The following is a 22,247-nucleotide window of genomic DNA, read 5'->3' on the forward strand; positions in this document are numbered from 1 at the left end:
TTGGCCCCATTGGTCCCATTGAACCCCTATTGACCCTATTGACTCTCCATTGACCCCATTGACTCACCATTGACCACGTTGACCCCCATTGACCCCGTTGACCCCCATTGACCACGTTGCCCCCCGGCAGGTGGGGCCGCTGGCGGGAGCTGGTGGCGCAGGGCCGGTTGAAGCGGCGCCTGTCGGAGCGGGACGTGGAGTCGCTGTGCCGCGCCATCCTGCTCTTCTGCCTGCTGCACTTCCGCGGCGACGACGCCGTGCGCGCCTTCGCCTGGGCCCTGGTGGCGCCCCCCGAGAACGGCCGCGCCCGCCCGCCCCACGGGCAGCCCGGTGAGAGACCACCCCCCTCCCCCGGGGAGCCTCGATTTGGGGGGGTTGGGGGCTCTTTGGGTTCTCCCAGGGCCAGTTTGGGGGGGTTTGGGGCACTTTGGGTTCTCCCAGGGCCGGTTTGGGGCACTTTGGGTTCTCCCAGCTCCATTTTGGGGGGGTTTTGGGGCTCTTTGGGTTCTCCCAGGGCCAGTTTGGGGGGTTTTGGGGCACTTTGGGTTCTCCCAGGGCCGGTTTGGGGGTTTTGGGGGCACTTTGGGTTCTCCCAGGGCCAGTTTGGGGGGGTTTTGGGGGCACTTTGGGTTCTCCCAGGGCCAGTTTGGGGGTTTTTCCAGCTCTGTTTTGGGGCACTTTGGGGTTCTTCCAGCCCCGTTTTGGGGCAGTTTGGGGGGGTTCCAATCCCATTTTTGGAGGGGGTTCCAGCCCCATTTTGGGTCTGTTTTGGGGTGGGGGTTCCAATCCCATTTTCGGGGGGTTCCAACCCCATTTCGGGGTTCTTTGGGGGGTTCCAATCCCATTTTTGGGGGGGTCCCAGCTCCATTTTGGGGCTGTTTTGGGGAGGGGGGTTCCAATCCCATTTTTGGGGGGCTTCCAGTCCCATTTTGGGGTTCTTTGGGGGGTTCCAATCCCATTTCTGGGGGTGTTCCAGCTCCATTTTGGGGCTCTTTGGGGGCAGTTCCAGTCCTGTTTTGGGGCAATTTGGGGAATTCCAATTTTATCACCGATTCTCCCCATTTTCCCCTATTTTTTCCCATTTTTTCCCCATTTTCCCGGCTTTCCCCGTTTTTTCACCATTTTTGGCCATTTTTTCACCGTTCTTCACCTTTTCTTCACCATTTTTCGCCATTTTTGGCTGTTTTTTCCCTGTTTTTGGCCATTTTTTCCCCATTTTTTCCCCGTTCTTCCCCGTTTTTGGCCGTTTTTTCCCCATTTTTGGCCGTTTTTTCCCTGTTTTTCACTGTTTTTTCCCCGTTTTTTGCTGTTTTTGGCCGTTTTTTCCCCGTTTTTGGCCGTTTTTTTTCCCATTTTTTTCCCGTTTTTTGCCGTTTTTGGCCGTTTTTTTCCCGTTTTTCCCCGTTTTTGGCCGTTTTTTCCCCGTTTTTCCCCGTTTTTGACCATTTCCTCCCGTTTTCTCCTCATTTCCCCCCTCCAGGTGTGGCTGTGCCGGGCGGGCGGGGCCGGAAGGGGAAGAAGCCGAAGCCGCCGCTGCCCCCCCTGGAGCCCCCCCAGGCCGAGTGGCTGCGCAGGCACAACCCCGAGGGGCTGCTCCAGGACGAGGGCTACCGAAAGCACCTCCGCCACCAGTGCAGCAAGTGGGTCTGGGGAGTGAAATTTGGGGCTAAAAGTCCAAGATTTGGGCAAAAAAACCGCGAATTTTGGGGTCAAAACCTGAGATTTGGGGGGAAAAAGGGGGTTTTGAGGGTCCCAACTCGAGGGCTGCTCCAGGACGAGGGCTACCGAAAGCACCTCCGCCACCAGTGCAGCAAGTGGGTCTGGGGAGTGAAATTTGGGGCTAAAAGTCCAAGATTTGGGCAAAAAAACCGCGAATTTTGGGGTCAAAACCTGAGATTTGGGGGGAAAAAGGGGGGTTTTGGGGGGTCCCAGCCCCGAGGGGCTGCTCCAGGACGAGGGCTACCGAAAGCATCTGAGACACCAGTGCAGCAAGTGGGTCTGGGGAGTGAAATTTGGGGTGAAATCTGCAAGTTTTGGGCAAAAAACCGCGAATTTTGGGCTCAAAACCTGAGATTTGGGGGGAAAAAGGGGGGTTTTGGGGGGTCCCAGCCCCGAGGGGCTGCTCCAGGACGAGGGCTACCGAAAGCACCTGAGGCACCAGTGCAGCAAGTGGGTCTGGGGGGCCAAATTTGGGGCTAAAAGTCCAAGATTTGGGCAAAAAACTCCAAATTTTGGGGTCAAAACCTGAGATTTGGGGGGAAAAAGGGGGGTTTGGGGGGTCCCAGCCCCGGGTTGGGGGGTCCCAACCCCGAGGGGCTGCTCCAGGACGAGGGCTACCGAAAGCACCTCAGGCACCAGTGCAGCAAGTGGGTCTGGGGAGTGAAATTTGGGGTGAAATCTGCCTGTTTTGGGCAAAAAACTCCGAATTTTGGGGTCAAAACCTGAGATTTGGGGGTCAAAACCTGAGATTTGGGGGGAAAAAGGGGGGTTTTGGGGGGTCCCAACCCCGAGGGGCTGCTCCAGGACGAGGGCTACCGAAAGCACCTGAGGCACCAGTGCAGCAAGTGGGTCTGGGGGGCCAAATTTGGGGTGAAATCTGCAAGTTTTGGGCAAAAAAACCCTGATTTCGGGGTCAAAACCTGAGATTTGGGGGGAAAAAGGGGGGTTTTGGGGGGTCCCAACCCCGAGGGGCTGCTCCAGGACAGGAAGCGCTTCCACCACCAGTTGGTCCAGAAACTCAAATTTTGGGGTTAAAATTCCAAGTTTTGGGCAAAAATGTCGAATTCAGGGTGAAATTTTTGGGGTGAAATCTGTGGATTTTGGGGTGAAATCTTTTTTTGGGGGGTTTTTAGGGTGAAATCTGTGGGGTTTTGGGATCCCAACCCAGGGTGGGCTCTCCGTTTTTGGGGTTCCCAGCCCGGATTTGGGGTGAAATGTGCTATTTTTGGGGTGAAATGTGTCATTTTGGGGGTGAAATATGCTATTTTTGGGTGAATTATGCCACTTTTGGGTGAATTATGATGTTTTTGGTGTGAAAAGTGCTGTTTTTGAGGTGAGTTGTGCCCATTTTGGGGTGAAATTTGCCAGTTTTGGGGTGAAATTTGCCATTTTGGGGTGAATTGTGCTATTTCTGGGGTGAATTGTTCCATTTTTGGGGTGAATTGTTCCATTTTTGGGTCCCAGGGTGCTGCTGAGGGTGAGGATGCTGCACTTCCTGCACCATTTTGGGGTGAATTGTGCTATTTTTGGGGTGAATTGTGCTACTTTTGGGTAAATTGTGCTATTTTTGGGTTGAATTATTCCATTTTTGGGTTGAATTGTTCCATTTTTGGGTCCCAGGGTGCTGCTGAGGGTGAGGATGCTGCACTTCCTGCACCATTTTGGGGTGAATTGTGCCATTTTTGGGGTGAATTGTGCCATTTTTGGGATGAAATTTGCCATTTTTGGGGTGAATTGTTTCATTTTTGGGGTGAATTGTTCCATTTTTGGGTTGAAATGTGCTGTTTTTGGGTCCCAGGGTGCTGCTGAGGGTGAGGATGCTGCACTTCCTGCACCATTTTGGGGTGAATTGTACCCGTTTTGGGGTGATATTTACCATTTTTGGGGTGAATTGTGCCATTTTGGGGTGATATTTACCATTTTTGGGGTGAATTGTTGCCATTTTTGGGGTGAATTGTGGTGTTTTTGGGTCCCAGGGTGCTGCTGAGGGTGAGGATGCTGCACTTCCTGCACCATTTTGGGGTGAATTATGCCATTTTTGGGGTGATATTTGCCATTTTTGGGGTGAATTGTGCCATTTTGGGGTGATATTTACCATTTTTGGGGTGAATTGTTCCGTTTTTGGGGTGAATTGTGCCGTTTTTGGGGTGAAATGTGCTGTTTTTGGGGTGAATTGTGCCGTTTTTGGGGTGAAGTGTGCTGTTTTTGGGGTTCCCAGCCCGGATTTGGGGTGAATTATGATGTTTTTGGGGTAAATTGTGCCATTTTTGGGGTGAATTGTGCCGTTTTTGGGGTGAATTGTTCCATTTTTGGGTCCCAGGGTGCTGCTGAGGGTGAGGATGCTGCACTTCCTGCACCATTTTGGGGTGAATTGTGCTGTTTTTGGGGTGAAATTTACTGTTTTTGGGGTGAAATGTGCCATTTTTGGGTAAATTGTGCTATTTTTGGGGTGAATTGTGCCATTTTTGGGGTAAATTGTTCCATTTTTGGGTCCCAGGGTGCTGCTGAGGGTGAGGATGCTGCACTTCCTGCACCATTTTGGGGTGAATTGTTCCATTTTGGGGTGATATTTACCATTTTTGGGGTGAATTGTTTCATTTTTGGGTTGAAATGTGCTGTTTTTGGGTCCCAGGGTGCTGCTGAGGGTGAGGATGCTGCACTTCCTGCACCATTTTGGGGTGAATTGTGCCGTTTTTGGGGTGAATTGTGCCATTTTTGGGGTGATATTTACCATTTTTGGGGTGAATTATGCCATTTTTGGGTTGAATTGTTTCATTTTTGGGGTGAAATGTGCCGTTTTTGGGTCCCAGGGTGCTGCTGAGGGTGAGGATGCTGCACTTTCTCCACCACGAGGTCATCGGGGACGAGGCCCCCAAAATTCTCAGCGGGGCCCCCGCCAGGTGAGACCCCCGGGGGGGGGGAATTGGGGGGTCCCAGACCCTTTTTGGGGGAAATTGGGGGGTCCCAGACCCTTTTTGGGGCAGTTTGGGGGATTTTGGGATCCCCCAGACCCTTTTTGGGGCATTTTGGGGGATTTTGGGGAGGTCCCAGACCCTTTTTGGGGCAGTCTGGGGGATTTTGGGGGATCCCAGACCCTTTTTGGGGGATTTTGGGGGGTCCCAGACCCTTTTTGGGGCAGTTGGGGGCATTTTGGGGGGTCCCAGACCCTTTTTGGGGGGATCCAGGCCCTTTTTGGGGCAGTTTGGGGAATTTTGGGAGGGGTTTGAGGGGCTCCAGACCTTCTTTGGGATCCCCCAGACCCTTCTTGGGGAGTCCCAGACCCTTTTTGGGGCGGTTTGGGGGATTTTTGGGAGGGGTTTGGGATCCCCCAGACCCATTTCTGGGCTCCCTGACCCCGTTTTTGGGGTCCCTGATCCCATTTGGGGGTCCCTAACCCCGTTTTTGGGGTCCCTAACCCCTTTTTGGGGGTCTCTAATCCCATTTTTGGGGTCCCAGATCCCATTTTTGGGTCCCTGATCCCATTTTTGGGCTTCTTGACTGAATTTTGGGGTCCCTAACCCTGTTTTTGGGGTTCCTAACCCCATTTCTGGGGTCCCTAACCCCATTTTTGGGGTTCCTAACTCCATTTTTGGGGTCCCTGATCCCGTTTTTGGCGTCCCTGACCCCATTTTTGGGGTCCCTAACCCCATTTTTGGGGTCCCCGATCCCATTTTTGGGGTCCCTGATCCCATTTTTGGGGTCCCCAACCCCATTTTTGGGGTCCCCGATCCCGTTTTTGGGGTCCCTGACCCTGTTTCTGGGGTCCCTGATTGGGTTTTTGGGGTCCCTGACTGTGTTTTTGGGGTCCCTAACCCCGTTTTTGGGGTCCCCGACCCCGTTTCTGGGGTCCCTGACTGTGTTTTTGGGGTCCCCGACCCCGTCCCGCAGTGACATCCACCTCTGGCTGCCGCTGGTGGAGCCCCTGGAGGTGCCCACGGCCTGGTGGGACCCCGAGGCCGACAAGTCCCTCCTCATCGGGGTCTTCAAGCACGGTCAGGGGGGAATTGGGGGTCCTGGGGGGATTTGGGGGTCCTGAGGGGGATTTGGGGGGTCCTGGGGGGATTTGGGGGTTGGGGGCATTTGGGGTGGTTTTGAGGGGGAGGGATTTGGAGGGGACTTGAGGAGGATTTGGGGAGGTTGGGGGTTGGGAGGGATTTGGGGGTGGCTTGGTGGATTTGGGGATGGTTTGGGTGGTATTTGGGGGATTTGGGGGGTTTGAGGGGAGTTGGAGGGGATTTGGGGGGGTTTGAGGGGGTTTGAGGGGGGATTTGGGGGGTTTGGGGGGATTTGGGGTGGAGTTTGGGGGGATTTGGGAGGTGGGACTTGAGGGGATTTAGGGGGAGGGTTTGGAGGGATTTGAGGGGATTTGGGGTGGTTTGAGGGGGGTTTGGGGGGATTGATGGGATTTGAGGTGGTTTGAGGGTGTTTGGGGGGATTTGGGGTGGGAGGTTTGGGGGGGATTTGGAGAGCATTTTGAGGGGTTGGAGGGGCGATTTGGGGGCAGTTTGAGGAGGGGTTTTGGGAGGTTTGGGGCTGGGAGTTTTGGAGGGTTTTGGGGTTGGTTTTAGGGGGCTTCTCAGGGGTGTTTGGGAAAGTTTGGGAATTTGGAGTGTTTTGGGGGGATTTGGGACGATTTTGGGGGGATTGGAGGGGTTTTGGGGGAGTCTCAGGGCTGATTTTGGGGTGTTTTGGGGTCACTTTGGGGGTGTTTGTGAGGGGGTTCTCAGGGGGTTTTGGGGGGGATTTTTTGGTTGATTTTTGGGGCTGTTTTTAGGGGGTTTTTGTGGGGGGTTTTGGGGGGGTCTCAGGGCTGATTTGGGGGTGTTTTTTTGGGGTGTTTTTGCTGGGGTTTTTGGGGCTGTTCTGGGGTTTTTTGGTGCTTATTTTGGGGCCGTTTTTGGGGATATTTTTGATGGGGTTTTTGGGACTATTTCCGGGGATATTTTCGCCATGATTTTTGGGGGCATTTTGCGGGTTTTGGGGCTGATTTTGGGGCTGTTTTTGGTGATATTTTTGCCGGGGTTTTTGGGGGTTTGGGGGCTGATTTTGGGGCTGTTTTTGGAGCCGTTTTTGGGGATATTTTTTGGGGGTTTTGGAACTGATTTTGGGGCCGTTTTTGGGGATATTTTTTGCGGATTTTGGGGCTGTTTTTGGGGATATTTTTTGGGGCCGTTTCAGGGATATTTTGGGGGTTTTGGGGCGTTTTGGGGATATTTTGGGGCCTTTTGGGGCAGTTTTGGGGATATTTTGCTGGGGTTTTTGGGGTTTTTGGGGCTGATTTTGGGGCTGTTTTTGGGGCTGATTTTGGGGCTGTTTTTGGGGATTTTTTTGGGGCTGATTTTGGGCACATTTTTGGGGCTGTTTTTGGGGCGGTTTTTGGGGATATTTTGGGGGGTTTTTGGGGCCATTTTTGGGGATATTTTTGGGGGTTTTTGGGACCGTTTCCGGGGCTATTTTCACCGCAGTTTTTGGGGGCTGTTCTGGGTGTTTTGGGGCTGATTTTGGGGCCGTTTTCGGGGATATTTTTTGTGGTTTTTGGGGCCGTTTTGGGGGGATATTTTTTGGGGTTTTTGGGGCTGTTTTTGGGGATATTTTCACCATGATTTTTGGGGGCGTTTCAGGGGGTTTTTGGGGCTGATTTTGGGTCGGTTTTGGGGGATATTTTTGGGACTGATTTTGGGGCCGTTTCTGGGGGTATTTTTGCCAGGGTTTCAGGGTGTTTTGGGTCTGATTTTGGGACCATTTTCGGGATATTTTTTGGGTTTTTTGTTGCCATTTTCGGGCATATTTTCACCATAAATTTTGGGGTCTGTTCTGCTTGTTTTGGGTCTGATTTTGAGGCCATTTTTTGGGATATTTTTGCTGGGTTTTTTGGGGGTTTTGGGGCTGATTTTGGGGCCATTTTTGGGTATATTTTCACCACGATTTTTGGGTGCTGTCCTGGTTGTTTTGGGGCTGATTTTGGGACCGTTTTTGGGGCCGTTTCTGGGGATAATTTCACCATGATTTTTGGGGTCTGTCCTGGTTGTTTTGGCTCTGATTTTGGGTCGGTTTTGGGGCCATTTTTGGTGCCATTTTCAGGCATATTTTCACCATGATTTTTGAGGTCTGTTCTGGTTGTTTTGGCTCTGATTTTGGTGCCGTTTTTGGGTTTTTTGGGACCATTTCCGGGGCTATTTTCACTGTGGTTTTTGTGGTCTGTCCTGGTTGTTTTGGGGCCGATTTTGGGGCCGTTTTTGGGGATATTTTTTGGGGTTTTTGGGGCTGTTTTTGGGGATATTTTTTGGGGTTTTTGGGGCTGTTTTTGGGATATTTTGGGGGTTTTGGGGGCTGTTTTGGGGATATTTTTGGGGGATTTTGGGACCATTTTGGGGATATTTTTGGGTTTTGAGGCTGATTTTAGGGCCGTTTCTGGGGATATTTTGGGGGTTTTTAGGGCTGTTTTGGGATATTTTGGGGGTTTTGGGGCTGTTTTGGGGATATTTTTGGGGGATTTTGGGGCCGTTTGGGGATATTTTTTGGGGTTTTTGGGGCCGTTTTTGGGGATACTTTTGGGGGATATTTTTGTGTGGGTTTTGGGCCTGATTTTGGGGTCGATTCTGGGGCCATTTTTGGGGCTGTTTTGGGGGATATTTTTGGGTTTTTTGGGGCAGTTTTGGGGATATTTTGGGCTGATTTTGGGGATATTTTTGGGTGTTTTTTGGGACAATTTTCAGGGCTATTTTCACCACGATTTTTGGGGTCTGTCCTGGTTGTTTTGGCTCTGATTTTGGGCCGTTTTTGGGGTTTTCTTTGGTGCCGTTTTCTGGGACATTTTCACCATGATTTCTGTGGTTTGTCCTGGTTATTTTGGGGCTGTTTTGGGGATATTTTTGGGGGATTTTGGGGCTGTTTTCGGGGATATTTTTTGGGTTTTTTGGGGCCCTTTTGGGGTTATTTTCACCGCGGTTTTTGGGGCTGTCCTGTTTGTTTTGGCTCTGATTTTGGGGCCGTTTCTGGGGATATTTTTGCTGGGTTTTTTGGGGGTTTTGGGCCTGATTTTGGGGTCGATTCTGGGGCTGTTTTGGGGGATATTTTTGGGTTTTTTGGGGCAGTTTTGGGGATATTTTGGGCTGATTTTGGGGATTTTTTGGGCGTTTTTTGGGACAATTTTCAGGGATATTTTCACCATGATTTTTGGGGTCTGTCCTGGTTGTTTTGGGGTCGATTTTGGGGCTGTTTTGGCGATATTTTTTGGGGGTTTTGGGGCTGATTTTGAGGATATTTTTTGGGGTTTTTGGGGCTGATTTTGGGGCCGTTTCTGGGGATATTTCCACCGCGGTTTTTGGGGTGCGTTGTGGTTGTTTTGGCTCTGATTTTGGGTCGGTTTCTGGGGTTTTTGTGCAGGCTACGAGCGGTACCACACGATGCGGGCGGACCCCGCCCTTTGTTTCCTGGCCAAGGCCGGCGGCCCCGACGCCACCGCCGTGGCGGCCGAGCAGAGGCTGGAGGGGCCCGACGGGTGAGGGACCCCCAAAATGGGGCTGGGGGGGATTGGAGGGGGGATTTGGGGTGGTTTTGGGAGGATTTGAGGGGAGTTGGTGTGGTTTTGGGGGAGTTAGGGGGGATTTGGGGTGGTTTTGGGAGGATTTGGGATTTTGGGGATTTGAGGGAGTTTGAGGGGTTTTGGGGGATTTCAGGGGATTGGGGATGGTTTGGGGAGATTGGGGTGGTTAGGGGGGATTTGGAGGTGGTTTTGGGGGATTTGGGGGATTTGAGGGGATTGGGGGGGATTTGGGGGATTTGAGGTGGGATTAGGGATGGTTTGGGGGAGTTGGGGGATTTGGGGAGTTTGGGAGAAATTTGGGGTGGATTTGAGGGGATTTGGGGGGATTTGAGGGGGTTTGGGGGGTGAGGTGGTTGGGGGGATTTGGGGATTTTGGGGTGGTTTGGAGCAGTTTGGGGGATTTGAGGTGGTTTTGGGGATTTGAGCAGGGATTGGGGATGGTTTGGGGGAGTTTGGGGGGATTTGGGGTGGTTTGGGGGATTTTGAGGTGGTTTTAGTGGAGTTTGGGGGGATTTGGGGTGATTTTGAGGGGGACTTGAGATGGTTTGGGGGGATTTGAGTTGAGTTGTGGGTGATTTGAGGGGGTTTGGGGTGGTTTTGAGGGGGATTCGGGGCTTTGACGCCCCAAACCCCAACCCTTAAAACCCCCCCTTTTGGGGTCTCCCCAGTTTGGGTGCCCCTGATGACCCAGCCATGCTAATACCGACCGGCCCCGGGGCCGGGCTGAGTTCACCCCTCGGGCTGAGGCACCAAAACCTTGGCTTTTTTTGGGCTCAAATCGCCCCATTTTGGGCAATTTGGGGCCATTCCACTCATTTAGGGAGTTGGAGCTGATTTTGGGGCACTTTGAGCTGATTTTGGGGTCTTTTATCCCCTTTTCAGACCTGACTTCGACAAAGACCCCGAGGACCCCGAGTACAAACCCGCGGCGGGGGGGGCTGAGGAGGTAAAAAAATGGGGGTTAAACCCCCCAAAATTGGGGTAAAACTCCTCAAAATTGGGGTTTAGAAATTTAGGGGGGTGTGGGATGACCAACCCCCCCCCAACCAGTGACCTTTGACCCCCTCCCAGAGTGACCCCCTGGCCGGGCTGGACGAGGAGATTTCGGTGGTGGACGGAGAGGAAGGTAAAGGGGGAGGGGGCTAGACCCCAAAACCCCCCTAAAAATAACCCAAAACACCCCTAAAAATAACCTAAAAATCTCCCCTAAAATGTCCCCAAAAAACCCCCTAAAAAGACCCCAAAATCCCACTAAAAATACCCCAGAACATCCCCTAAAAATACCCCAAAACCTCCTGTAAAAATAACCCAAAACCCCCCAAAAAATACCCCAAACCCCACAGAAAAATACCCCAAAACCACCCCAAAAAATAACCCAAAACACCCCTAAAAATAACCCAACATGTCCCCAAAACCCCACCTAAAAATACCCCAAAATCTCCCCAAAAAATACCCCAAACCCCACCTAAAAATAACCTAAAATCCCACCCAAAAATAATCTAAAACCGCCCAAAAGAGCCCCTAAAAATACCCCAAAACCTCCCCAAAAAAAATATCCCAACCCCCCCCCTAAAAATACCCCAGAATGTCCCCAAAAAATACCCCAAACCCTCCCCAAAAATATCCCAAAATATCCCTAAAATCCCCCAGAATACTCACCCCAAAACCCCAAATACCCCTAAAAATACCCTAAAATCTTCCTAAAATTAACCCAAACCCCCCAAAAATATCCCAAAGCCTCACCTAAAAATACCCAAAATCCCCCTAAAGATACTCCCAACTCCCCTAAAAATGCCCTAAACCCCTAAAAATAACCCAAAATCCCTCCTAAAAATACCCTAAAATGTCCCCAAAAATATTCCAAAACCCCTAAAAGTAACCCAAATACCCCTAAAAATACCCCAAAACCCACCCAAAAATACCCCAAAACCTCTCAAAAATACCCAAAACGTTCCTAAAATCCCCTAAAATGCCCCAACCCACCAAAAATAACCCAAAATACCCCTAAAAATACCCCAGAATGTCCCCAAAAATACCCCAAATCCCTAAAAATACCCCAAACATCCCCTAAAATTACCCCAAACTCACCCAAAAATATCCCAAAACCCCCTAAAAATAATCCAAAACCTCCCTAAAAATACCCCAACCCCTAAAAATACCCCTAACCCTCCCCTAAAAATAACCCAAAATCCCTCCTAAAAATACCCTAAAATTTCCCCAAAATACCCCAACCCCCCGAAAATAACCCAAAATCCTCCTAAAAATACCCTAAAATGTCCCCAAAATATGCTCAAACCCCCTAAAGTAACTCAAAATCTCCTAAAAATACCTCCAAAAGGTCCCCTAAAAATACCCCAACTCCACCCAAAATCAGCTCCTGAAAATACCCCAAAATCCATCCTAAAAATACCCCAAACTCACCCTAAAATACCCCACCCCCTAAAAATACCCAATCCCCCAAAAACAGTCCCCTAAAAATACCCCAAAACCTCTCCTAAAATAACTCAACCTCCCAAAATACCCCAAAAGTCCCCTAAAAGTAACCCAAAATCTCCCTAAAAATACCCCACAACCCCTAAAAACACCCCAAACCCCCTAAAGAACCCCAAAACCAACCCCTAAAGATTACCCAAATCACCCCTAAAAACACCCCAAACCTCCCACAAAAACAGCCCCTAAAACAGCCCCTAAAAATACCCAAAACCCCTAAAAATAACCCAAAATCCCCCTAGAAATAACCCAACCCCTAAAATACCCCAAACTCCCCAAACAGCCCCTAAAAATACCCCAAACCCCTATAAAATACCCCAATCCAACCCAAAAACATTCCCCAAAACCTCTCCTAAAAATACCCCCAAAACCAGCCCCTAAAATTGCCCCAATCTCCTCCTAAAAATACCCCAAAACCTCCCCAAAAAATAATCCAAAACTCCTCCTAAAAATACCCCAAAGTCCTCCTAAAAGTAACCCAAAATCTCCCCTAAAAATACCCCAAAACCACCCCTAAAACCACCCCAAACCCCCCCTAAAACAGCCCCTAAAACAGCCCCTAAAAATACCCCAAAAACCCCCCTAAAAATACCCCAATCTCCCCACAAAAATACCCCAAAATCCTCCCTAAAAATACCCCCAAAACCAGCCCCTAAAGATACCCCAAATCCCCCTAAAAATACCCTAAACCCCCAAAAACAGCTCCAAAAATACCTCAATGCCCCTTAAAAATACCCCAAAACTCCCCTAAAAATACCCCAATCCCACCCAAAAACATTCCCCAACCCCCAAAAATACCCCAAAACCAGTCCCTAAAATTGCCCCAACCCCCCAAAAACAGCCCAAAAAACAGTCCCTAAAAATATCCCAAAACCTCCCCAAAAAATAATCCAAAAACAACCCCTAAAAAAACCCCCAAAACCAACCCCTAAAAATAACCCAAAATCCCCCTAAAAGTAACCCAAAATCTCCCTTAAAAATACCCCAAAAACAGCCCCTAAAAACACCTCAAACCCCCCCTGAAACAACCCCAAAAACAGCCCCTAAAAATACCCCAAAACGCACCCAAAAATAACCCAAAAGCCCCGCCAAAAAATAACCAAACCCACCCCCCAAAAATACCCCAAAATCCACCCAAAAATAACCCAAAACCCCCCAAAACAACCCCTAAAAATACCCCAAAACTTTCCTAAAAATACCCCAAAAACAGCCCCTAAAAATACCCCAAAACCTCCCCAAAAAATAACCCAACCCCCTTAAAGATACCCCAAGCCCCCCAAAAAACAGCCCCAAAAACAGCCCCTAAAAATACCCTAAAACCCCCCCTAAAAACACCCCAAAAGCCCCGCTAAAAATAACTCAAACCCCCAAAAATACCCCAAAATCCACCCAAAATAACCTAACCCCTAAAAATACTCCCAAAACCAACCCCTAAAATTGCCCCAACCCTTCTCTAAAAATACAACCCCCCAAAAACAGCCCCTGAAAATACTCCAAACCCCTAAAATACCCCAAAACCCCCATAAAAATACCCCAATCCAACCCAAAAACATTCCTCAAAGCTCCTCCTAAAAATACCCCAACCCCCAAAAACAGCCCAAAAACAGCCCCTAAAAATACTTCCAAAACCTCCCTAAAAATAATCCAAAATCCCCCATAAAACAACCCCAAAACAGCTCCCTAAAAATACCCCAAAGCCCGCCAGAAATAACCCAACCCCCAAAAATACCCCAAAACCCACCCAAAAATACCCCAAAACAGCTCCCCAAATCCCCTTTGATCCCTAAATCCCTTGACCCCCTGCATTGACCTTTGACCCCTCAAATTCCAGGTCCCCCTCCCGCCTCGTCCTGCTCGGAGGCCCCGCCCCCTGGCCCGCAGGCTCCGCCCCTCACGGCCCGATTCCGCCGCCTGATTGGAGCCCTGCAGAGGGCGGGGGCCGGGGGCAGGGCCAGGGCCGGAGGAGGCCCCGCCCCCAGCAGGAGACCCCAGGACCCCCAGGGGAGAGGAGGAGGCAGCGACGGAGCAGGGACAAACAGCAGCGGTGAGGGGGAAATCCCAAATTTGGGGGTTTGGGGGATTTGGGAATCCCAAATTTAGGGGGTCTGGGGTGGGAATCCCAAATTTGGGGGATTTGGGGGGATTTGGGGGATTTGGGGGATTTGGGGGTGGGACCCTCAGGGGAGAGGAGGAGGCAGCACCGGAGCAGGGACAAACAGCAGCGGTGAGGGGGGTTTGGGGGAAATCCCAAATTTGGGGGTGTGGGGGATCTGGGGGGTTTAGGGTGGGAATCCCAAATTTGGGGGATTTGGGGGGATTTGGGGGATTTGGGGGATTTGGGGTGGGACCCCAGGGGAGAGGAGGAGGCAGCGCCGGAGCAGGGACAAACAGCAGCGGTGAGGGGGTTTGGGGGAATCCCAAATTTGGGGGTCTGGGGACATTGGGGGGTCTGGGGTGGGAATCCCAAATTTGGGGGATTTGGGGGATTTGGGGGATTTGGGGATTTGGGGTGGGACCGCCTCAGGGGGAGAGGAGGAGGCAGCGCCGGAGCAGGGACAAACAGCAGCGGTGAGGGGGTTTGGGGGATATTTGGGGAATTTGGGGGATTTGGGGGGGTCTGGGGGATTTGGAGGGGTTTGGGAGGGAACCTAAATTTGGGGGATTTGGGGGATTTAGGGGGATTTGGGGGTGGGACCACTCAGGGGAGAGGAGGAGGCAGCGCCGGAGCAGGGACAAACAGCAGCGGTGAGGGGGGACACGAATTTGGGGGATTTGGGGGGAATCTGGGGAATTTGGGGGTCTGGGGGAGAATCCCAAATTTGGGGGATTTGGGGGGATTTGGGGGATTTGGGGTGGGAATCCCAAATTTGGGGGCTGGGAGGGGCTAGGACACCAAATTTGGGAGTGGGATACCCAAACTTGGGGGATTGGGGGGTCTGGGTGGGAATCCCAAATTTGGGGGATTTGGGGGATTTGGAGGGGTTTGGGAAGGGAATCCTAAATTGGGGGGATTTGGGGGGATTTAGGGGGTCTGGGGCAGAACCCAAATTTGGGGGAGAATCAAAATTTGGGGGATTTGGGGGATTTGGGGATTTGGGGTGGGACCTCAGGGGAGAGGAGGAGGCAGCGCCGAGCAGGGACAAACAGCAGCGGTGAGGGGGTTTGGGGGAATCCCAAATTTGGGGGGTTTGGGGATTTGGGGGGAATCCCAAATTTGGGGGATCTGGGGTGGGAACCCAAATTTGGGGGATTTGGGGGATTTGGGGTGGGACCACTCAGGGGAGAGGAGGAGGCAGCGCAGGAGCAGGGACAAACAGCAGCGGTGAGGGGGACACGAATTTGGGGGATTTGGGGAAATCCCAAATTTGGGGGATCTGGGTGGAAATCCCAAATTTGGGGGATTTGGGGGAATTTGGGGGATTTGGGGGATTTGGGGTGGGACTCTCAGGGGGAGAGGAGGAGGCAGCACGGAGCAGGGACAAACAGCAGCGGTGAGGGGGTTTGGGGGAAATCCCAAATTTGGGGGATCTGGGGGGGTCTGGGTGGGAATCCCAAATTTGGGGGATTTGGGGGATTTGGGGTGGGACCGCTCCAGGGGAGAGGAGGAGGCAGCGCGGAGCAGGGACAAACAGCAGCGGTGAGGGGGTTTGGGGGAAATCCCAAATTTGGGGGTCTGGGGGCTGGGAATCCCAGATTTGGGGGATTTGGGGGATTTGGGGGATTTGGGGGATTTGGGGGATTTGGGGTGGGACCACTCAGGGGGAGAGGAGGAGGCAGCGACGGAGCAGGGACAAACAGCAGCGGTGAGGGGGCACGAATTTGGGGGTCTGGGGGATTTTGGGGGATTTAGGGGAATCCCAAATTTGGGGGATTGGAAATCAGATTTGGGGGATCTGGGGGAGAATCCCAAATTTGGGGGTCTGGGGGATTTGGGGGATTTGGGGTGGGATCCCAAATTTGGGGGATTTGGGGGATTTGGGGTGGGACCTCAGGGGAGAGGAGGAGGCAGCGACCGAGCAGGGACAAACAGCAGCGGTGAGGGGATTTGGGGGCAAATCCCAAATTTGGGGGTCTGGGGGTCTGGGGGTTTGGGGGAAAATCCCAAATTTGGGGGTCTGGGGGTCTGGGGTGAGAATCCCAAATTTGGGGGATTTGGGGGATTTGGGGGATTTGGGGTGGGACCACTCAGGGGGAGAGGAGGAGGCAGCGCCGAGCAGGGACAAACAGCAGCGGTGAGGGTTTGGGGGAATCCCAAATTTGGGGGATTTTGGGGGGATTTGGGGGTCTGGGGGAGAATCCCAAATTTGGGGGATTTGGGGGATTTGGGGGGATTTGGGGTGGGACCCACGAGAGAGGAGGAGGAGGCAGCGCCGGAGCAGGGACAAACAACAGCGGTGAGGGGGAATCCCAAATTTGGGGGGATTTGGGGGGATTTGGGGGTCTGGGGAGAATCCCAAATTTGGGGGATTTGGGGGGATTTGGGGGATTTGGGGTGGACCCCCCCAGGGGGAGAGGAGGCAGGCAGCAGGGACAAACATGCAGTGGTGAGGGGATTTGGAAATCCAAATTTGAGAGGTTTGAGGGGGTTTAGGGGTAATCCCAAATTTGGGGGGATTTGGGGGGATTTGGGAGTGGGAATTCCAAATTTGGGGGGATTTGGGGGTTAGAGGTGGGGTTTGGGATCCACTGTGAGCAGTCGGATTTGGGGCGGTTTTGGGGCGTTTCTGGGGTGGTTTTTTGGTGTTTCTGGGTGGTTTTTTCCCATTTTTGGGTCTTTTTTTACCATTTTTGAGTGTTTTTTCACGTTTTTTCACATTTCCACCACAATTTCCATCCCCCCCAGGTGGAGCCGCCGTGAGCAGTCAGATTTGGGGCATTTTTGGGGCAGTTTTGGGGGCTGTTTTTTTCCATTTCTGGGTCATTTTGGGGTCGTTTTTTCCCATTTCTGGGCCATTTTTTCTCTTTTTTTACCATTTTTTGTCCTTTTTTTCCCGTTTTTTCCCGTTTTTTCCCATTTTCACCCCGATTTCCTCTCCCCCCAGGTGGAGCCGCCGTGAGCAGTCGGATTTGGGGCGTTTTGGGGCATTTCTGGGGCGTTTCTGGGGTGTTTCTTTGTGTTTCTGGGTCGTTTTTTCCCATTTTTGGGTCATTTTTTGGTGTTTTTTTTACTATTTTTTCCCGTTTTTTTCATGTTTTTTCCCGTTTTTTCCTTTTTTCACCCCAAACCTTGTCTCCCCCAGGTGGAGCCGCCGCGAGCAGTCGGAATTTGGGGCATTTTTGGGGTGGTTTTTTTCCATTTCTGGGTCATTTCTGGGCCGTTTTTTGTCGTTTTTTTTACCGTTTTTTGTCATTTTTTCCCGTTTTTTCGTGTTTTCACCCCAATTTCTCTCTCCCCCAGGTGGAGCCGCCGTGAGCAGTCGGATTTCCTGCGCGTGGCCTCGACCTTCGGGGTGGAGCTGGACGCGGCTTCCGGAAGGTTCCGCTGGGGCCGCTTCCGCGCCCTGGCCAACCTGGAGCGCCGCTCCGACCAGGAGCTCACCCGCTTCTACCACGGCTTCGTGGCCATGTGCCGGCACGTCTGCCAGCTGCCCCCAGACACCACACCGGGTAAGGGCGAGATTTGGGGGGAAAAACAGCAAAAACGGGCAAAAATGGGTGAAAATTGGTAAAAAATCAGAAAATCGGGGAAAAACGGGAAAATCAGGGGGAAAATTGGTCAAATTGGAGTGAAATTGGGGGTTTAGGGTGTCTGTGCCGCCTGCCCCCCGACACCACACCCGGTAAGGGCGAGATTTGGGGGGAAAAACAGCGAAAATGGGCAAAAATTGGTGAAAAATGAGAAAATCGGGGGAAATGTGAAAATCGGGGAGAAAATCGCTCAAACTGGGGACAAATAATTGAAATTAGGGGTTTGGGGTGTCTGTGCCGCCTGCCCCCCGACACCACACTGGCTACGCTGAAAATTTGGGGTGAAAAACCCCAAAAACGGGTAAAAACATGAAAATTATGAAAAACGGGAAATCCAGGGGAAAATCACCCAAATTGGGGGGTGAATTGTCACAGTTGGGGGTTTAGGGTGTCTGTGCCGCCTGCCCTCTGACACCACGCCGGGTAAGGGCGAGATTTGGGGTAAAAAACCACAAAAACGGGCAAAAATGGGAAAATTGGTAAAAAATTAGAAAATCGGGGGAAAATCGCTCAAATTGGGGGGAAAATCACCCAATTTGGAGACAAGTAATTGAAATTAGGGGTTTAGGGTGTCTGTGCCGCCTGCCCCCCGACACCACACCGGGTAAGGGCGAGATTTGGGGGGAAAAACAGCGAAAATGGGCAAAAATTGGGGAAAAATGAGAAAATCGGGGAAAATGTGAAAATTGGGGGGAAAATCACCCAATTTGGAGACAAGTCACTGGAATTGGGGGTTTGGGGTGTCTGTGCCGCCTGCCCCCCGACACCACACCGGGTAAGGGCGAGATTTGGGGGAAAAAACACCAAAAATGGGCAAAAATGCGAAAATTGGTAAAAAATTAGAAAATCGGGGGGAAAATCAGCCAAATCGGGGGGAAAATCACTGAAATTGGGGTCAAGTCACTGGAATTGGGGGTTTGGGGTGTCTGTGCCCCCTGCCCCCCGACACCACACAGGGTACGCTGAAAATTTGGGGTGAAAAACACCGAAAACGGGCAAAAATGTGAAAATTGGTAAAAAATTAGAAATTCAGGGGGAAAATCACTCAAATTGGGGGGTGAATCATCACAGTTGGGGGTTTGGGGTGTCTGTGCCGCCTGCCCCCCAACACCACACCCGGTAAGGGCGAGGTTTGGGGGGAAAAACAGCGAAAATGGGCAAAAACGTGAAATTGGGGTGAAAACCCCCAAAATTGGTGTGAAAATGGACCAAATTGGGGTGAAAGTCACTGGATTTGGGGATTTAGGGGGGGTTTTGATGCCTCCTTTGCCTCTTGCAGCCCCCCTGTTCCTGTCCCTGCCCCCAATCACTTATCAATGGTTCCAACAATTAATTAGCAGTTCCAATGATTAATTAACGGTCCCAATGATTAATTAATGACTTCAATCTCTAATTAACGTCATTTTTCTCTATTCCAGGCCTCCCCAGGAGTGTCCCCATCCCCTCTCCTGGTGTACCCCCTGCGCCGCCTGTGCCCCCCAATTAACCCCAAACACCCCATTAACAGTTCCAATCACTCATTAACGATTCCAATCACTCATTAATGACCCCAAATGATTAATTAGTGTCATTTTCTCTGTTCCAGCCCCCCCAGGATCGTTCCCAGCCCCATTTCCCGTGCCCCCAGCCCTGGCCCTGCGGTGCCTTCGCCGTTTATCCCTGCTGCGGTGCCTGCGGGAGCGGGTGCTCCCTCACCATTAATGACCCCAAATCACTCATTAATGACCCCAAATCACTCATTAATGATTAATTAACGCTGTTTTCTCTATTCCAGCCCCCCCAGGATCGTTCCCAGCCCCATTTCCTGTGCCCCCAGCCCTGGCCCTGCGGTGCCTTCGCCGTTTATCCCTGCTGCGGTGCCTGCGGGAGCGGGTGCTCACCATAATGACCCCAATCACTCATTAATGACCCCAAATCACTCATTAATGATTAATTAGTGTCATTTTCTCTGTTCCAGCCCCCCCAGGATCGTTCCCAGCCCCATTTCCCGTGTCCCCAGCCCTGGCCCTGCGGTGCCTTCGCCGTCTGTCGCTGCTGCGGTGCCTGCGGGAGCGGGTGCTCCCTCACCATTAATGACCCCAAATCACTCATTAATGATTAATTAATGCTGTTTTCTCTATTCCAGCCCCCCCAGGATCGTTCCCAGCCCCATTTCCCGTGCCCCCAGCCCTGGCCCTGCGGTGCCTTCGCCGTTTATCCCTGCTGCGGTGCCTGCGGGAGCGGGTGCTGCCTCACCATTAATGACCCCAAATCACCCATTAATGACCCCAAATCACTCATTAATGATTAATTAACGCTGTTTTCTCTATTCCAGCCCCCCCAGGATCGTTCCCAGCTGCTCTGCCGGTGTCCCCAGCCCTGGCCCTGCGGTGCCTTCGCCGTCTGTCCCTGCTGCGGTGCCTGCGGGAGCGGGTCCTGCCCCCCCATTAATGACCCCAAATCACTCATTAATGATTAATTAACGCTGTTTTCTCTATTCCAGCCCCCCCAGGATCGTTCCCAGCTGCTCTGCCGGTGTCCCCAGCCCTGGCCCTGCGGTGCCTTCGCCGTCTATCCCTGCTGCGGTGCCTGCGGGAGCGGGTGCTCCCTCACCCATTAATGACCCCAAATCACTCATTAATGATTAATTAGTGTCATTTTCTCTATTCCAGCCCCCCCAGGATCGTTCCCAGCCCCGTTTCCAATCCCCCCAGCCCTGGCCCTGCGGTGCCTTCGCCGTCTGTCCCTGCTGCGGTGCCTGCGGGAGCGGGTGCTCCCTCACCCGGCGCTGGGCTCGCTGCTGGCGCGGGTGCATTAATGATTAATTAGTGTCATTTTCTCTATTCCAGCCCCCCCAGGATCGTTCCCAGCCCCATTTCCCATCCCTGCCCCCCTGGCCCTGCGGTGCCTTCGCCGTCTGTCCCTGCTGCGGTGCCTGCGGGAGCGGGTGCTGCCTCACCATTAATGACCCCAAATCACTCATTAATGATTAATTAACGCTGTTTTCTCTGTTCCAGCCCCCCCAGGATCGTTCCCAGCCCCATTTCCCGTGCCCCCAGCCCTGGCCCTGCGGTGCCTTCGCCGTCTGTCCCTGCTGCGGTGCCTGCGGGAGCGGGTGCTCCCTCACCATTAATGACCCCAAATCACTCATTAATGATTAATTAGTGTCATTTTCTCTATTCCAGCCCCCCCAGGATCGTTCCCAGCCCCATTTCCCGTGCCCCCAGCCCTGGCCCTGCGGTGCCTTCGCCGTCTCTCCCTGCTGCGGTGCCTGCGGGAGCGGGTGCTCCCTCACCCCGCGCTGGGCTCGCTGCTGGCGCGGGTGCCGCCGCCGGCGCCGCCGCTGCCGCCGTGGTGGGTGCGTGGCGTGCACGACGCGGAGCTGCTGCGCCTGGCGGCGCGGCACGGCCTGGGGGCGGGGCCCTCGCCAGGGGGGTGCGCAGGGGGGCCGGCAGCGACGACCCCCGGGACGGGGAGGAGGAGGAGGAGGAGGAGGGTGAGTTTTTTGGGGGGGGTGCAAGGTTTGGGGGGGAAATCCACAAAATTGGGGGAGAAAATATGGAATTTGGGGAGAGAAATCCCAAGTTTAATGGGGGAAATCTCAAGTTTGGGGGAGAAATGCTGGGTTTGGGGGGAGAAATCCTGAGTTTGGGGAGAAATCCCCGAATTTGGAGGGAAATCCCAAATTTCAGGGAAAATCCCAAGTTTTGGGGAAATGCTCAGTTTTGGGGAGAAATCCTGAGTTTGGGGGGAATGTTGAGGTTTGGGGAAGTTTCCCAAGTTTGGAGGGGAAACCCTGAGTTTGGGGGAGAAATGCTGGGCTTTGGGGGAAAATCCCCAAGTTTGGGGGAAATCCCAAGTTTGGGGGGGAATGTTGAGGTTTGGGGGAGAAATCCTGAGTTTGGGGGGAAATCCCAAGATTTGGGAGGGAATGTTGAGGTTTGGGGGGAGAAATTCTGGGTTTGGGAGGAAATCCCAAGTTTGTGGGAAATCCCTAATTTAGGGAAATCCCAAGTTTGGGGGGAATGTTGAGGTTTCGGAGGGAAATCCCAAAATTGGGGGAGAAATGCAGGGTTTGGGAGGGAAATACCCAAATTTGGGAGGAGAAATCCCAAGTTTGGGGGGGAAATCCCAAAATTTAGGGTGGGGAAGTCCTGAGTTTGGGGGGAAATGTTGAGGTTTGGGGGAAATACCAAGTTTGGGGGAAATACCAAGTTTGGGGGGAGAAATCCTGAGTTTGGGGGGAAATCCAAAATTTAGGGGAGAGAAATCCTGAGTTTGGGGAGAAATGTTGAGGTTTGGGGGATAAAACCTGAGTTTGGGGGAAATGTTGAGGTTTGGGGACAAATCCCCAAATTTGGGGGAGAAATGTGGAATTTGGGGGAAATAACAGTTTTGGGGGAAGTCATGAGTTTGGGGAGAATCCCAGTTAGGGGGAGAGAAATGCTGGGTTTGGGAGGGAAATCCCCAAGTTTGGGGGGAGAAATCCTAAATTTGGGAGGGAAATCCCAAGTTTGGGGGGAGAAATCCTGAGTTTGGAGGGGAAATACCCAAATCTAGGGGGAAATCCCAAGTTTTGGGGGGGGAAATCCCAAGTTTGGGGAGAAATGCTGGGTTTGGGGGAGAAATGCTGGGTTTGGGGGAAATGCTGGGTTTGGGGGAAATGCCAAGATTGGGGGGGAATGTTGAGGTTTGGGAGGGAAATCCCCAAGTTTGGGGGGAGAAATTCTAAATTTGGGGGGGAAATCCTGAGTTTGGGAGGGAAATACCCAAGTTTTGGGGAGAAATCCTAAATCTGGGGGGAAATGCTGAGTTTGGGGAGAAA

General features: G+C 52.2%; 1 protein-coding gene across 1 annotated transcript; it reads left to right on the plus strand.

Annotated features, from left to right (window-relative positions):
* Positions 1-130: 130 nt before the first annotated feature.
* LOC126652297 (chromodomain-helicase-DNA-binding protein 8-like) lies at positions 131-20,918 on the plus strand (the record flags this gene model as incomplete). Its single annotated transcript, XM_050338999.1, has 11 exons — positions 131-330; positions 1,481-1,640; positions 4,530-4,619; positions 5,608-5,711; positions 9,106-9,220; positions 10,148-10,211; positions 10,337-10,391; positions 13,587-13,726; positions 14,463-14,500; positions 17,154-17,362; positions 20,608-20,918. Coding segments are annotated over 11 exons (1,486 nt in total), but the record flags the coding sequence as incomplete, so codon positions are not given.
* Positions 20,919-22,247: the final 1,329 nt, after the last annotated feature.

The sequence above is a fragment of the Myiozetetes cayanensis genome, unplaced genomic scaffold (genome assembly GCF_022539395.1).
Source record: "Myiozetetes cayanensis isolate MyiCay16 unplaced genomic scaffold, myiCay2020 scf751, whole genome shotgun sequence".
In the NCBI taxonomy this organism is placed as follows: Eukaryota; Metazoa; Chordata; class Aves; order Passeriformes; family Tyrannidae; genus Myiozetetes; species Myiozetetes cayanensis.